Source organism: Leucoraja erinacea, chromosome 31 (genome assembly GCF_028641065.1).
Source record: "Leucoraja erinacea ecotype New England chromosome 31, Leri_hhj_1, whole genome shotgun sequence".
NCBI lineage: Eukaryota > Metazoa > Chordata > Chondrichthyes > Rajiformes > Rajidae > Leucoraja > Leucoraja erinaceus.
In genome coordinates, this window is record NC_073407.1 from 6,912,866 (window position 1) to 6,926,656 (window position 13,791).

Sequence of the window (13,791 nt, forward strand, 5' to 3'; positions counted from 1 at the left end):
CTTCGTGGCTGGGTGTGTTTGGACGTGTTGTGCAGTTCGGTAAGTCGACAGGTTTGCGTGTTTGTGTGTACAGTCTCCGGTCCGTTCACAAGTGGTTTTGTGTTGGGGGACCGGCAGTGGTTTTGTGTTGTTCTTATTCCACTTGGCGCTTAGTTAATTTCTTATATTAATGTGTGTGCCACACGGAGACACACTTGGGGACCCTGAAGTACGTATTGGTAGTGTGCGACCAACGGTGTGGGTGGGCCGAAAAGAGAGACGAGGAGGCTACGCCAGTGAGGCTCAAGTCTGTAGCAGGTGAAGGGCTAAAGTCCGAGATCCGACGGGCGAGGTGGGGTTGTGGTGCGAAGGTCTTGTGTTGGTGTTTGTGTGTTGGGGCTGGTTGTTACAATTTCGTGTGTCTTATTGTGTGGACAGTTGTTGGTTTCCTGGTGTGCTGCCGGTGTTGTTCCTCTGCTTTTGTGGGGGGGGGTTTTTGTCCACTAACCCGTGTCTTATTTCCCAGTTGTCGTTTGATACGTAGTTTAAAGCTGTTGTGTGTTGTGTTGACAAGTTTTATTGGTTTATGTGGCGTGTGTGTTTCCATGGTGTGTCTGTGTTTGTTCTAGGTTTTGCAGGTGCGTGTCACTCAGGTGGGATGATGGTGTGGGTGTGGTGAACGGCGTTTGTGGTTGGTTTTAGCAGTGCGTTGAGTGTGTGGATGTTTGGTTGTGGGTGTGGTCCAGTCCTGAGCTGACAGGAGTCTTGGTCCTGCAGGGTGCGATTAGGACAGGAAGGTTTGGACATTATATTGTATGTTTTTGTGTGGGTTAAGAATGTGTTTGTCGCCGATGTTTGTTTCCACTACCCCGTCTACTTTTTTATGGTGCGTGGTACATTGTTGGGAGGTGTCGTTGGCGTGAGCGGGGGGGGTGGTGTTGGGGGCTGGGCGAAGGTGGTCCATGTTCTGAGATTCCACTAACCCGTCTACCCCGGCAGTGGCCGCGGGGAGTGGTGTTGGGTTTTGGTGAGGGTTAGATGTATCACGTGTTGTGGACTGTATTTGTGTGTGGTGTGTGATGTTTTTTTGGGTCAAAAAAGTCCACACTGTGGTTTGCGAGTATTTGTACTTGTGTTTTGGTCTGTGTCACAGGGGTGGTGTGGTGTTGTGTTTTGTTTGTGTACCTGTTTTCGATTTCTTTATTGGTGAATGTTTTAGTCGAATCTGACATCAACGCATGACGATCCCATTTACTTCGAACAACACTTCCCACACATTTTTCTTTGTGTTCCATTTTGTCCACACCGCCTCGTTCATGTGTGAGCTGGTTCGGGTGAGTTAAAAATCAACTAATCCACAAAAAAAACAGCCTCCAACCCCCCCACTTGTCCAGACACACGCCTTTTCCAACACGGAGCAGGGTCCAAGCATAGCCTCTTGGTGTCCAACACTCGCCTTGCTCCGTTCTGTTTCAACACAGCCTTTTTCCAATCACCTAGTTGGGGGGGTTCTTCTGTACCCCCTCAGTTCCTGACAATTAGACAACAGGTCGGAATGAGCCATGTGTGCCCTTCGCGCCAAAGGTCCATTGGGAGGCCATTCAAAAATTGTTGATCCATGTGTGCTGGGACGTCCCAATCAAGAGGTATTGTTCCTGCCTTCTCCCCATATCCCTTGACTCCACTGGCCTCTAGAGCTCTACCTAACTCTCTCTTAAATCCATCCAGTGACTTGGCCTCCACTACCCTCTGTGGCAGGGAATTCCAGATTCACAACTCCCTGGGTGGAAAAGTTTCTCCTCATCTCAGTCCCACATGGCCGACTTATGTATTCTTAAACTGCTGTGTGTTGTGTCCCCTGTTTCGGACTCCCCCCACATGTGGAACATTTTTCCCTGGACCTGCGCGTGGTTGCCAACCCTAGTAATCTCGTTATTCTTAGATACATGTTTCAATGAAGACCAACCCTCTCATCTGAGCTAAACTCCACCGAGTGTACAAGCCCACAGCCGCTCCTTCTCTCAGGACATATGACATCCCCGCGGAGTGTCCGAATTCACCTGGTGAACCGACGCTGTGCTCCCTCAATAGCAAGAATGTGTGTCCTCCCAAATTAGGGGACCAAAAACTGTACCATCGTCCATGTGTGGTTCTCCCAGGGCCCTGTACACTGTATAAGGCCTCTAGGCGTCTAGACTCAACCCGCTTGTTATCGAAGGCCAACGGTGTTGGCTGTGTTCACTGCGCTGCTGTAACCTGCTCGTGGTCGGGTTAGACTGATGAACGTTGATGGCCTGGGGAGTGTGTGTTCCCAACTTGAGTCTACGGGGGTTTGTGTGTTAGTTGTGTGGGGTGGGGGTTGTCAGGTCTGGACGGGAGGGTACGTGGTAGATCAAGTTCTCAGGGCTGGGGTGTGGGGTCAGTGCCGTAGGGGGTCTCAGGGCTGAGGGTGAGGTGGTTGGGTGGGTAAGTTGCCTCAGGGCTGACTGCGGGGGCGGGGCTGCCGTGAGGGGTTTTCGGTGGGTCAGGGTTGGGTGCAAGGTGCCAAGATGGGGTCCTGGTGTGGGTGCGTGCGAGGAAGCGGTCATGGGATCTGAGGCCTTGTCCAGGGTGTGTGCGTGTGGCTTGTTGTTGCTCTGTCGGTGGGTCGGGCGTGCTTTTGGGGTTAGGTGGTCAGGGCTGTAGGTGGTGGTCAGGGTTGGGGTCGTGAGGGGGTTCCTTGCGTGCTGTGTTTGTCATGGCTGAGGTGAGGCTGTCAGTCCGTTGGGGTGATGTCCCTCCCGCTCGATGTCGTCTGGCCAGGGGCTGTGGGGGGCAGGGGTCAGGGCTGTAGTGATTGGGTCAGGTGGTTATCAGGTGTTCCTCGTGGTTATACATGCTGGTCACGGTGGGTGAGCGGGGGGTAGAAGCTGTCAAGAGTGCACTAATCCATGTAGGTGGAGGGCGGTCAGGGCTGTGTTTATGGTGTCGGGCTGAGGTGTGGGTCAGGGTTGGGGTGATGGGGTCAGGGCTGGTGAGGGGTCCATGGTATCGGAGGGGTCAGGGCTGAGGTGAGGGGTCCCAGGGTTGAGGTGGAGGACTCAGGGTGGGTGAGGTGTCAAGGGCTGTAGTGAGGGTCAGGGCGCTGGGGTGGGGTCAGGGTTGGGGGTCAGGGTTGGGGTGAGTGGTTCGGGTTGGTTGGGTCGGGACTATATTACACAGGGTCACTCCTATTCTCCCACGCTGGGCAGGTGTTGTCCGGATGCGGAGACATCGGATCGCCTACTGTGACCGTTCAGCAGGGGGCCGTGACGATAGGACAACGACCGGGAACCCCCAGTGGCCGTAGACGGGGCGACCCAAAAAAGAACCATGATCCCTGGACCGGGTCTTACACTGAACCGTTAACCGCTCTTCACCCCCCCCACCCCCCCCCCCCCCCCCCCCCCCAAAAAAAAAACCCCCCATGTCGCTGTGGTCAGGTCACCCGGCCCGGTGGGTTCCAACCGCACAGCGAAGTGTAAGCGTCCCGTGTACGGTTTACCGGTACGTGTGGGTGTGTGTGTTTGTGGTGTGTGTGTTTGTGTGTTGGGTGATATATCATGGTGTGTGTGTGGTCCGTTGTGTGTGTGTGTGGTGTGTTCGCTCGCATCAGTGGTGGTGGTTGTGTGTCGGGCTGGGTTGCTGGTGGGGGGGTGGGGGTGTGTCGCGAAGGACGAAAACTGTGGGAAACCGGGGGGGGGGCGGGGGGGGGGAGGGGAGCGTGTGGGGGGGCCCCGGGGGGGGTGGGGGGGGGTGGGGGTAACGGTTGTGCTGGTGCGGAGGGGGGAGGCGGCGGTGGGGTGGGGTGCGGGTGGGGGGTGGCGGGGGTGCGTGAGGTGAGGGTCGGGGGGGCGGGGGGGGGGGGGCACAGGGAAGGTGGGTGGCAGGGGTTGGGTGGGGGGAAGAGGTGCTCAAGTGCGGGGGTTAGATGGGCGTGGACCTAATGTGTCCCGGTGGGGTTGGGTGTACTGGGGCGCGGGGGCTGTCTCTCCTAGGTCCCGCCTCTCAGTACTTTTGAACCGGTATCTCTGGCTAACCATCGTTTCTGATTACTTTCAATTGTGATGTTGTTTTATCCTGTGTTCTCTTGGGTTTTTCTATTTTTTTTGTGTTTTTGTGTGTCTCTCGTGACCTTTTGCTCGTGCTCAGGGATCCCCTGGAGTCGGTTTGTGTTTGGGCAGATGGTTTTGTTTCTCCCTCTGTCTTCGTTGATGGGTGGCGATTTGATTTTGATCGAACAATGAAATTCTTGCTTGCTGCAGCACAACAGAATATTGTAAGCAAAAATACAGAACAGTTCAGATCAATATACACATAAATAAGCAGATAAAGTGCAATAGGCTGTTACAGTTCAGAGTCTGTTTGTTGGCGAGTTTAATAGCCTGATGGCTGTGGGGAAGAAGCTGTTCCTGAACCTGGATTTAACAGATTTTAGGCTCTTGTACCTTGTGCCCGATGGGTGCGTGGCCAGGATGGTGTGGGTCCTTGATGATGTTGGCTGCCTTTTGAGGCAATGACTGCGATAGATTCCTTCGATGGTGGGGAGGGTTTTGATGGGCAGAAGTTTAGATGAAGGCCAGAGATTAAAAGATCAAAGGTGTGAGATATGGATAAAAGAGTTGCGAACTGTGAAGCCAGAGGAAGGAATAGAAACATAGAAAATAGGTGCAGGAGTAGGCCATTCGGCCCTTCGAGCCTGCACCGCCATTCAATATGATCATGGCTGATCATCCAACTCAGTATCCTGTACCTGCCTTCTCTCCATACCCCCTGATCCCTTTAGCCACAAGGGCCACATCTAACTCCCTCTTAAATATAGCCAATGAACTGGCCTCAACTACCTTCTGTAGCAGAGAATTCCAGAGATTCACCACTCTCTGTGTGAAAAATGTTTTCCTCATCTCGGTCCTAAAAGATTTCCCCCTTATCCTTAATATGTGACCCCTTGTTCTGAATGTAGGTGGAAGGGGAAAAGTGGGTGAGAGTCCAAATGGGACACAGGGAAGGGGTTGGGAAGAAAGAGGGTTGAGTTTGGTTAGTTAGTAAAATTGGAGAATTCACTGTTCACACAGTTGGGTTGTTAGCTACCCAGGCGGGTTATGGTTCAGATACTGAATGGTTGATCTTGTTAGGCCAACAGCAAGTCCATGAGTTGACCAGTGATGTGAGCAGGAGAGCGTGTGGCCATTTGACACAGGGGAGATCTGCCAGTGCTTGTGTCCTGGGTCACGATGCAGGAACCTCCCACTGTAGAGATGCACAAGGAGGTTCAGTGAGAAGAGATTAGCCGAGCAGCCACTGTGATCCAACAGTCGTCCATCATCCAGATACCCGTGGTCATTTTGCAGCTGTTTGGGCAAGGTTCAGGAGGGCATCTGGAGTCCAGCAGGAGGTCAACAGGTTCAGGAGAGGGAGAAAGTGATGCAAGGGGAAGCACTCGGTTACTGGAGGGAAACAAAACAAGAATGTGAGCTTGACTTCTCTTTGTAGTGGCAATATTTCAGCAAGTAAAACCAAGTAAATTGTGAAAATAGTGAGGAAGGAGGCAAATATTTTTGATGGGAGCCAAGACATAATTCCTTGTAGGTACACAAAAAAGCTGGAGGAACTCAGCGGGTGCAGCAGCATCTATGGAGCGAAGGAAATAGGCAACGTTTCAGGCCGAAACCCTTCGGTTTCGGCCCGAAACGTTGCCTATTTCCTTCGCTCCATAGATGCTGCTGCACCCACTGAGTTTCTCCAGCTTTTTTGTGTACCTTCGATTTTCCAGCATCTGCAGTTCCTTCTTAAACACATAATTCCTTGTGTCTGAAACTGCTTTTGCATTGAAAGCGGGCTGCTTCAAATGGCTCTACACTGCAGAAGAAATGTCATTTATATTAATGTTCCCTATTTATTTAACCTTTTATACCCAGAACCATTTACTTTTTTTGGGCCTGGGACGACAAAATACAAATTGCTCCGGTTTTTGTGAAATAATGGTTGATGCATTTATTGGTTCGTGGCTCTTGTTTTGTTGCTCTGGCATGTGGGCGAAAGAGAAATGAAATATAAACCCGAGTCTTTGAATTATTTAACTGAAGTTGCTTCACAATTAGGATGCAAGTTTCTCATTCACATTATTTGCTGGCCTTTTTTTCTTTTCAGAACATCAATATCGGCTTGAGAAGCAAAATGAACCTAACGTAGCTGTAGATTTAGATCGTACCTTAGAGAGTCAGAGCACTTTGGAATTCTGTCTGGTCAGAGAGTACAGTAAGTTTGACCTTTTAACTTTTGACAAATGATCTTCAAAATAAATGTATAAGCAAAATACCAATTGGAAATATGCATGTTTGAAATGGTTTAATATTTTTAAAAATATGTGTATTTGCATATAGATCTGCTAAATGGATGGCAGGTTTTAGTGTCATTGATAATATATGTGAGGCTGCCATAATTACCGAAAGAACATTATTTTACAACAAGGGAGGGGAAAATATGGAAGCTCATTTAAGTGGAAACAGAGTCTGTGTTTCTCACTTATTTCAGCATTCAATAATTATAGTTTTAGCAACTTGTGCTCCGAAGTGATATGTCAGCATGCTTACTTCTAAACTCTCTTGCACTGATTTTGAACATTTGAAGTGGAAATTGTGGTTGCAACTTGCTATCTGAATAATTTTACCTTGGAACAGCCAGAATTACGTGTTTAGTTGGAAAAAGACGATTGAGGAATGTGTTGTTGATTTTTCAGAAAGATGTGTTCGATGCCCGAGATTTTTTATATTTTGAGTTGTTGGTGGATTTTTGTGTTGGTAATCATTCTAAAACTTAAATGTTGCAAAGAATTAATCTTGTCTTGTCTGGTTTTGATCTCATAATGGTACAGCGACTCGTACGGGTAAAAAGCAGCAATGTTTTTCATCACAAGTATTTTTTTACTCGTGGACACGTTTCACAGTGTTGAAAAAACGTCACGAGTTTTCCGGATTTCCCGAGTACCTGCCGTTACTCGTACGAGCCACTACGGGACATTCACAAACTCCTACGGACCAGCTACGGATATTCTCCGAGTTCGAATCAGGGCAAAACTCGGGAGAACTCTTGATTTACCTCATACAGTGGGACAGGCCCTTACGTTTGCAGCACTTTCAGAGAAAATAATTTGTTTCTGTTGTCACCCATCCTTTTCCAGAGATGCTGCCTGACCCGCTGAGTTACTCCAGCCCTTAGTGTCTATCTTTGGTATAAACCAGCATCTACAGTTCTTTGTTTCCATCATATTTGTGATTTGTGTCCAGGCATGTGGTGGAAGCTAGCATCCCTCTTAAAATGAAGAAACAACTTTAAGGCTAGTTAGGGGTGCCCTTTCAGAAATGCCTAGGCCTCTGGCACCCACTTTCTATAAAGAAAACATGTTGCAAATTTTCAATATTTTTGTGGTTTATTGTAAAATAGAATTTGTTTTGTTTCATGCAACACCATCTTGTTTTTTAATCAATATAGAATGTGATGTCAAAATGTTGAAACACTATGATCAATATTTTAACTCGCCAGAATTCTGGAGTGTATAATTGGCCATATTTTACAATTCAACAGCATTTTAAAGTTGATTGTTAATATATTTGCTTTACTAATGATGTAGCGCATTTTTATTTATTTTTCAGAGTTGAAAACTATTTGGTAAATTCAGCAAAGCTTTTCATTTCATTTGTGTTTGCTTGCTTTGTGATTAAAGAGCATGCAATAGTCCAGTCTATTAAAGTAAATTATGTAGGAAGGAACTGCACCTGCTGGTTTATATTGAAGATAGACATACAATGCTGGAGTAACTCAGCGGATCAGGCAGCATCTTAGAAGAAAAGGAATAGGTGACATTTCAAGTCAAGACCCTCCTTCAGACTAGTAAATTGTATGGTTTTCAAATCATTCCTTTAGCTCAAATTATTAAATCTGATGAATTATTGGCAACACTCCAAATTGCAAGTCATTATCATTTAACAAACTTGTTTGGAAACTTGTGCAGTTCTCAACTCAAGTTACAAGAGAAGTCTGCTGGTTCGTATATTGCTTGACATTCCTTACAATGCGAATTATTTGATCTCAGCTGGAGATACCAGTCTTGCCAAATAGAAGACTAAATTCCCTTGAGGGAAGGATGGAGAAATTGTTAGAAAAGCCGAAAATTATCACGTACTGTTTAATTCTCCTTGCAGAGCCTCTAAATTTTCCTTTTTATTTACTATTTGACATGTTAGCGACATAAGAAACTGCCAACAACAAGGTTAGATGAGCTCGGTTTAGCTTGACAAGTTTCCTCCTTACTTGAGGCTTTTGCAGATGGATGGTATTGTAAAGCAATGCATTTAGTCTTTTTGAAAGCTTTGTAGGTACCATCTGAAAGATTGCTAATTAAATTGAAAGGTGCATGGAATCGGGGTTGAACAAGTTACGGCAAGAGAAGGAGTGAACCGTGGATACTCCAGAGAGGTGCAAGAACAAAATGGATGAATGGGGAAGCTAAGTGAAGTTTTACAAAGATTAAAGGGCGAGTGCTTGGAGTAGTCTTGTTCCTAATGCACATAAATAAAATGGATCATGAAATCAATGCGATCGTGATGATGAGAAATTCATAGGTCAGCCGGTCATATCAGGATTAAATCAATTATGCAGTCATACAAACAAACTGATGCTAAGAAATGAAGTAATACATGAACATAAAAACTGTGTTCAGTAGAGCCCAGTCGTGCAGTGAAGTATTGAACAGAAATAAATGTTTGTCTTTGGACATGGTTTGACATGGTTTGTGGAAATTGTGATGCTTCAGAAGTGCTTTAGAAAGCAAGTAGACAAAAAATGACAAGCCTGAAAAGTAGATTAGGAAATGTGAAAAAGATTAAGCTTGAGGAATTGGGAGGTTCATAAAATTATTACAGAATTTTCTTGACTCTTTATCTGATCTGACTCGGTCTTTAGTCCCATATTTACTTTAGTTTCGATATACTGCGCGGAAACAGGCCCTTCAGCCCATCGAGTCTGCGCCGACCAGTGATCCCCGTACACTAGCACTATCCGACACACTAGGGACAATTTTTCAATTTTTATCGAAGCCAATTAACCTACAAACCTGTACATTTTTAGAGTGTGGGAAGAAACCGGTGCATCCGGAGAAAATCCACTCGCACACAGGGAGAATTTGCAAAATGCGCACAGACAGCACTCGTAGTCAAGATAGAACCTGGGTCTCTAGCGCTGTAAGGCAGCAACTCTACCACCACGCAACCGTCCTCCCATTTTCATGCAATTTTTCCCTCAGATATCTGTCCAGTCTCCTTTCCATATTGGCTTCTATTGAATTTTTTTCACGTGCTCTAACTACCACATTTTCAAAACCACAAGTACTTGCTGGATGAATAGAATTTCTAAACACATAGATACTTCTGTTCCAGGCCCTTGAAATTTGTGCCCTCTGCTTATTAACTTCCAACCGCTGGCGGCGTTATTTGTTCTACTTGAACCTTTAATGATCAGGAGCACCTTTCCCTCAGCCCCTCTCGTGCTGCCAGCTCCCCAGGAGAACCACACTATTTTTTATCTCACTGTCAAATCTATATTTAACCTAGATCTAAATTGTTAGACTGAAATACCAAATGTTGTAAATGACCAGATCAATGAAATCGGGTGACAATTAACCCAATGACTATTTGGAAGGTTCAGCCAAAGTTAACTGAGAATATTGGAATTGTTACATGGTTGAATTTCACAATGCCTGCATCAAAGTGCATATTTTTAAAGACTGTCTTTTATAAATTGGCATGCTGCGTTTCTCCTAATAACATACAGATGTGTGAAATGTTACTTGTTTTTGGAGGATGAGGTTAGGATGCATTAATAATATTGGAAACCAGTTCATGCTTTGGCTGATGCTAATCAGCAGTGAAAATACAGTTGGGGCTCAACCCTCAATGGAGCAGAACTCAATGACACTGACCAGTGGAGGTCACCTTAAACTGTTTGGTTTGTTGACACATAAAGTGCAAATACTGTGAGGCGTAGGTTTTAGCTCAAAGAATTCAGACAATCCATTGCCATCTTAGTCTCTTTATTAGAGCCAGCTAGCTATAAGTCAAATGTTGAACAGGGATTTCAACATGAACATTTTTAGGAATTCTGATGTTTAAATATGCCCAGAGGTTTTGGTTAAATGAGCAGAACAGTTAAAATTCCAGCCTGGTTAAAAAGACCACAGATGTCTCGGCCCTGAAAGCGTACCTTTTGCTTCTGCAAGGTTCTGACATAATTTGATTACTGGCATTCAAAACAAATTAGTGTTAATTTATTGACATTGGTTGTGAGACTTCATTGGATCCAATGAAAGCTCAGTTCATACAGTAAATTTCGTTAGGAAGTTGGAATGGGCAGTTAGTTTAATTGCAGGTAATTGTTGTGTATCATTATAGTAATTCAATTGCAGTAATGTAACTGAATTAATGTGGGGGCAGTATTCTTCATTTAACTTGTTTATAAAGCTCCAATTCATGACTGATATTTGATGCACAATGAAAAAAATCTTATCCACAGAAGTGCATATTCAGCTCAATGGTTATTGCAAAAAATCACCACATTGACATCAGGTCTCAAGTGTCAAAAGTATAGTAATGTTCCAGTTAAGTCATGTTTTGGGGCAGCTGTGATGCTACTTGGGAATAAATACTGATTCTAGTTAATTGTTATAAAAATGCAAACTTTTAATTTGACATATCAAACACAACATGCTAGAGTAACTCAACGGGTCAGGCAGCATCTCTGGAGGATTTTTCAAGTTGGGACAGTTTAGACTGAAGAAGTGTTCCGACCCAAAAAGTGACATATTCATATCCTCAAGAGATGCTGCCTGGCCCACTCAGTTACTCCAGCACTTTGTGTTCATTTATGTGAAGATCTATTGGAAAATTGCTTGTGCTATTTTCTTGTAGGATAATTGTACATCGTTTAGAAATGTACTTTCCCAGAAAAGTTAGTGAAGGGATAATAATAATCTGTGAGTGTTAATCTTTACCAAACTCCTTTCTGACATTCACTTCCAAACAAATGTACTGAAAGAAGTAAGTCATTGGCATGAGGTGATGGCATGTGCTTTTGATTTAATTTAAGTTAAAGACTCCCTAAGTCTTTGAGACAATTTAAAACATAAGAGGTTACCAATAATGTGTCGGAAGGAACTGCAGATGCTGGTGTATACCGAAGATAGATACAAAATGCTGGAGCAACACAGCAGGTCAGGCAGGATCTCCGGAGAAAAGGAGTAGGTGACATGTCGGGTCGGTACACTTCCTCAGACTGAAAGATAGACAAGGCCGGCAACAGATGACCTAGGAGGTGTGGAGTCCACAATGGACCAGAGTCCATAATGGGCCATTGTCAGATGGGGAAGATGTGCTAATGACAGGGATACAAGGATGGGATCAGGGAAAATCATAGGATGACTAGGGTGGCATAACCATATGCGGGAGTTGCCAATAATCTTTGTCCAGCCTCCAAGCACTTAATCTGCTGAAATTATTTCTATTTTCTTTGGATGTGAATTTACTCCCAGCAAGCTCCAGCTGCATTGGCTCCTTTGCCACAATTGCTGGTGTGGTTAGGTCCAGGTATCTCAGACGGCCTGGATTTCCACATTGGCAGGGCATGGGCAGTACCGGATTGCTTGGCCATCCTTAATTGCCCTTGACAAGATGTGGGGTGAGCTTCAGTCTTGAACTGCTGTGGAGGTCCTCATGTAGTTGGTATTGGGCAAGGAGTTGTAGATTTTAGACCCAGTGATAATCTAATACAGGAACAGTGAGGAAACAGTGCATCCCTGCTCAATTGTCCCTTGTGATAGAGGTTGCAAGTTTGGGAATGTTCAAGATAAATAACACTTGTTTTCTCAGTTGCACATTAAATAACTTGCTTCTGCTGAAAACAAAGGTATAAATATGTCAGCTCTTTACATTTAGACTCCCAACAAACAGTGGGATCAGATAAAGACGAGTGCAGCCTCTAACAGCACTGTTGGTACTGAAATATAAACAATTGATTTATAATATTTGATGGTAGTTTCTGTAATTGAAGACTTGTTGTTTTCTAATTCTACTTTAGTAAGTACTTTAAAGGTTATGGGCTTGTGACATTCAAGGGGATGTTAAGAAGAAATAGGTTAATATATCAAAGTGTATAGTCAGGTTCTTGATTAGTCAACTAAGGGGTCACCATTGAAGGCAAAGTGATATTGTCAGGGTGCATGAGTTTAAAAGCAATGCTCTCATCCTAAAACTCTTTTACTACAGATATGTGATTTTATTTATGACAATCTTAAGTAGGAATCTTTTGTGTGCTACAGAGAAATCCAGTTGAGGTGACCAATTTTGATAGCTTCTGATGTATTCATAGAGCTGATCTGTAAATCTAAATATGGCCTTTGCCGTGTTCAATGTTCAAGGTTGTTTGGACAGTCGAGCAATGCCCAGAAAAGGCAATCCTCTTCCTTTTATTCCTTTCCTACCACTGCTAGAGTTCAGCACAAACTAATCAACACAGCTGACTTGGCCCAGTGTCCACAACTAATATGCCGTGAGCAAATTTAATATAAATGGATTTAGTCCTATGGACTTAGAACATTTACATACACTGCTCGGACACACCAAAACCTAAAATATCATTTGTGTTCCCAAGAACTGTTCAACTTGGTTATGGAACTCTGCAAGTGTATAGGAAGAAGTTATTTGTCCTTATTCATTGATCTCATCTCCAGATGAGCAAGCCATGATCTAAACTAAAGGAAGAAAATCTGTATCTAAAACAGTGTAGCACAGGACATACCATCAGGGACCTTTTGCACAAAGTGCAGCTTGCCTCTAATTATATTGCAGAAATAGTAACTGAGTTGTAAGGAGAGGTTGTGCAGGCTGGAGCTTTATTCCTTCGGGTGCAGGAGATTGAGGGGTGATCGTATAAATCATGAGGGCGTAGAAAAAGGTAATACACGGTCTTTTTGCAGTGTTTGGGAATCAAAAATTAGCGAGCATCGTTTAACGTGACAGAAAAATATATAGTAATGACCTGAGCGACAAATTTTTGCAAAGTGTGTTGGGTACATGGAATGAGCTAAGAGAGAAAGTGATTGAGGCAGGTACAATAGCAACATTTACAATACACTTGGACGGGTATATGGATAAGAAAGGTTTAGAGAGATGTGGGTCAAACCTGGGCAAATGGGCCAATCTCAGTGAACATTTTGGTTGGCATGGATAAGTTGGGCCAAAGGGCCTGTTTTCGTGCTGTATGAAAGCACTTTAGGGAACGGTGAGCAAGTTGTTGAATTTCATGCTTTCCAAAAGCAATCAACTGCACATCAGCCAAGCTGTTTCCAGCTTCGCTGTTGATGGAGCTGTGTAGTATCAATTGGTTGACTGTTGATTTTGCTGATTGATGGACAACATTGTTTCAATTACTTCAGAAGTTTCTGGTTCACTGCATTGGCAGCTGATGCTAATGAGGTCTGTGATTCTGAAGTTTCCAATTGTGAACCTGTACGGGTGAAGGCCACATGGATGAAGAGGAGGAGAAAGCATTGTGTCGTACCTCATGATTCAGCATCCTCTCAGTTCCATACCTTCAATTCTTGCACTAAATCAAACAATCTGCAGATTATTTGTTCTTTCCTGGGGCAATATCTGAGACGAGTGGAGAAAATTAAATTCATTTACCATCAGCTTTTTTTCCGGTCTGCTTTTTGCCCAGCAACTATTATCTGTGGAGCCTGGTAGC

General features: G+C 44.7%; 1 protein-coding gene across 4 annotated transcripts in view; it reads left to right on the forward strand.

The window, feature by feature from the left end:
* mapkap1 (MAPK associated protein 1) overlaps positions 1-13,791 on the forward strand; it is a 244,578-nt gene that overhangs the window by 173,559 nt on the left and 57,228 nt on the right. For 3 of the 4 annotated variants that reach the window (XM_055659816.1, XM_055659815.1, XM_055659818.1), the window contains one exon: positions 6,148-6,255. The exons of the other annotated variant lie outside the window; for it this stretch is intronic. In XM_055659816.1, coding sequence (XP_055515791.1) covers positions 6,148-6,255 — 108 coding nt within the window. The remainder of the gene's footprint in view (positions 1-6,147; positions 6,256-13,791) is intronic. 4 annotated transcript variants of the gene reach the window in all.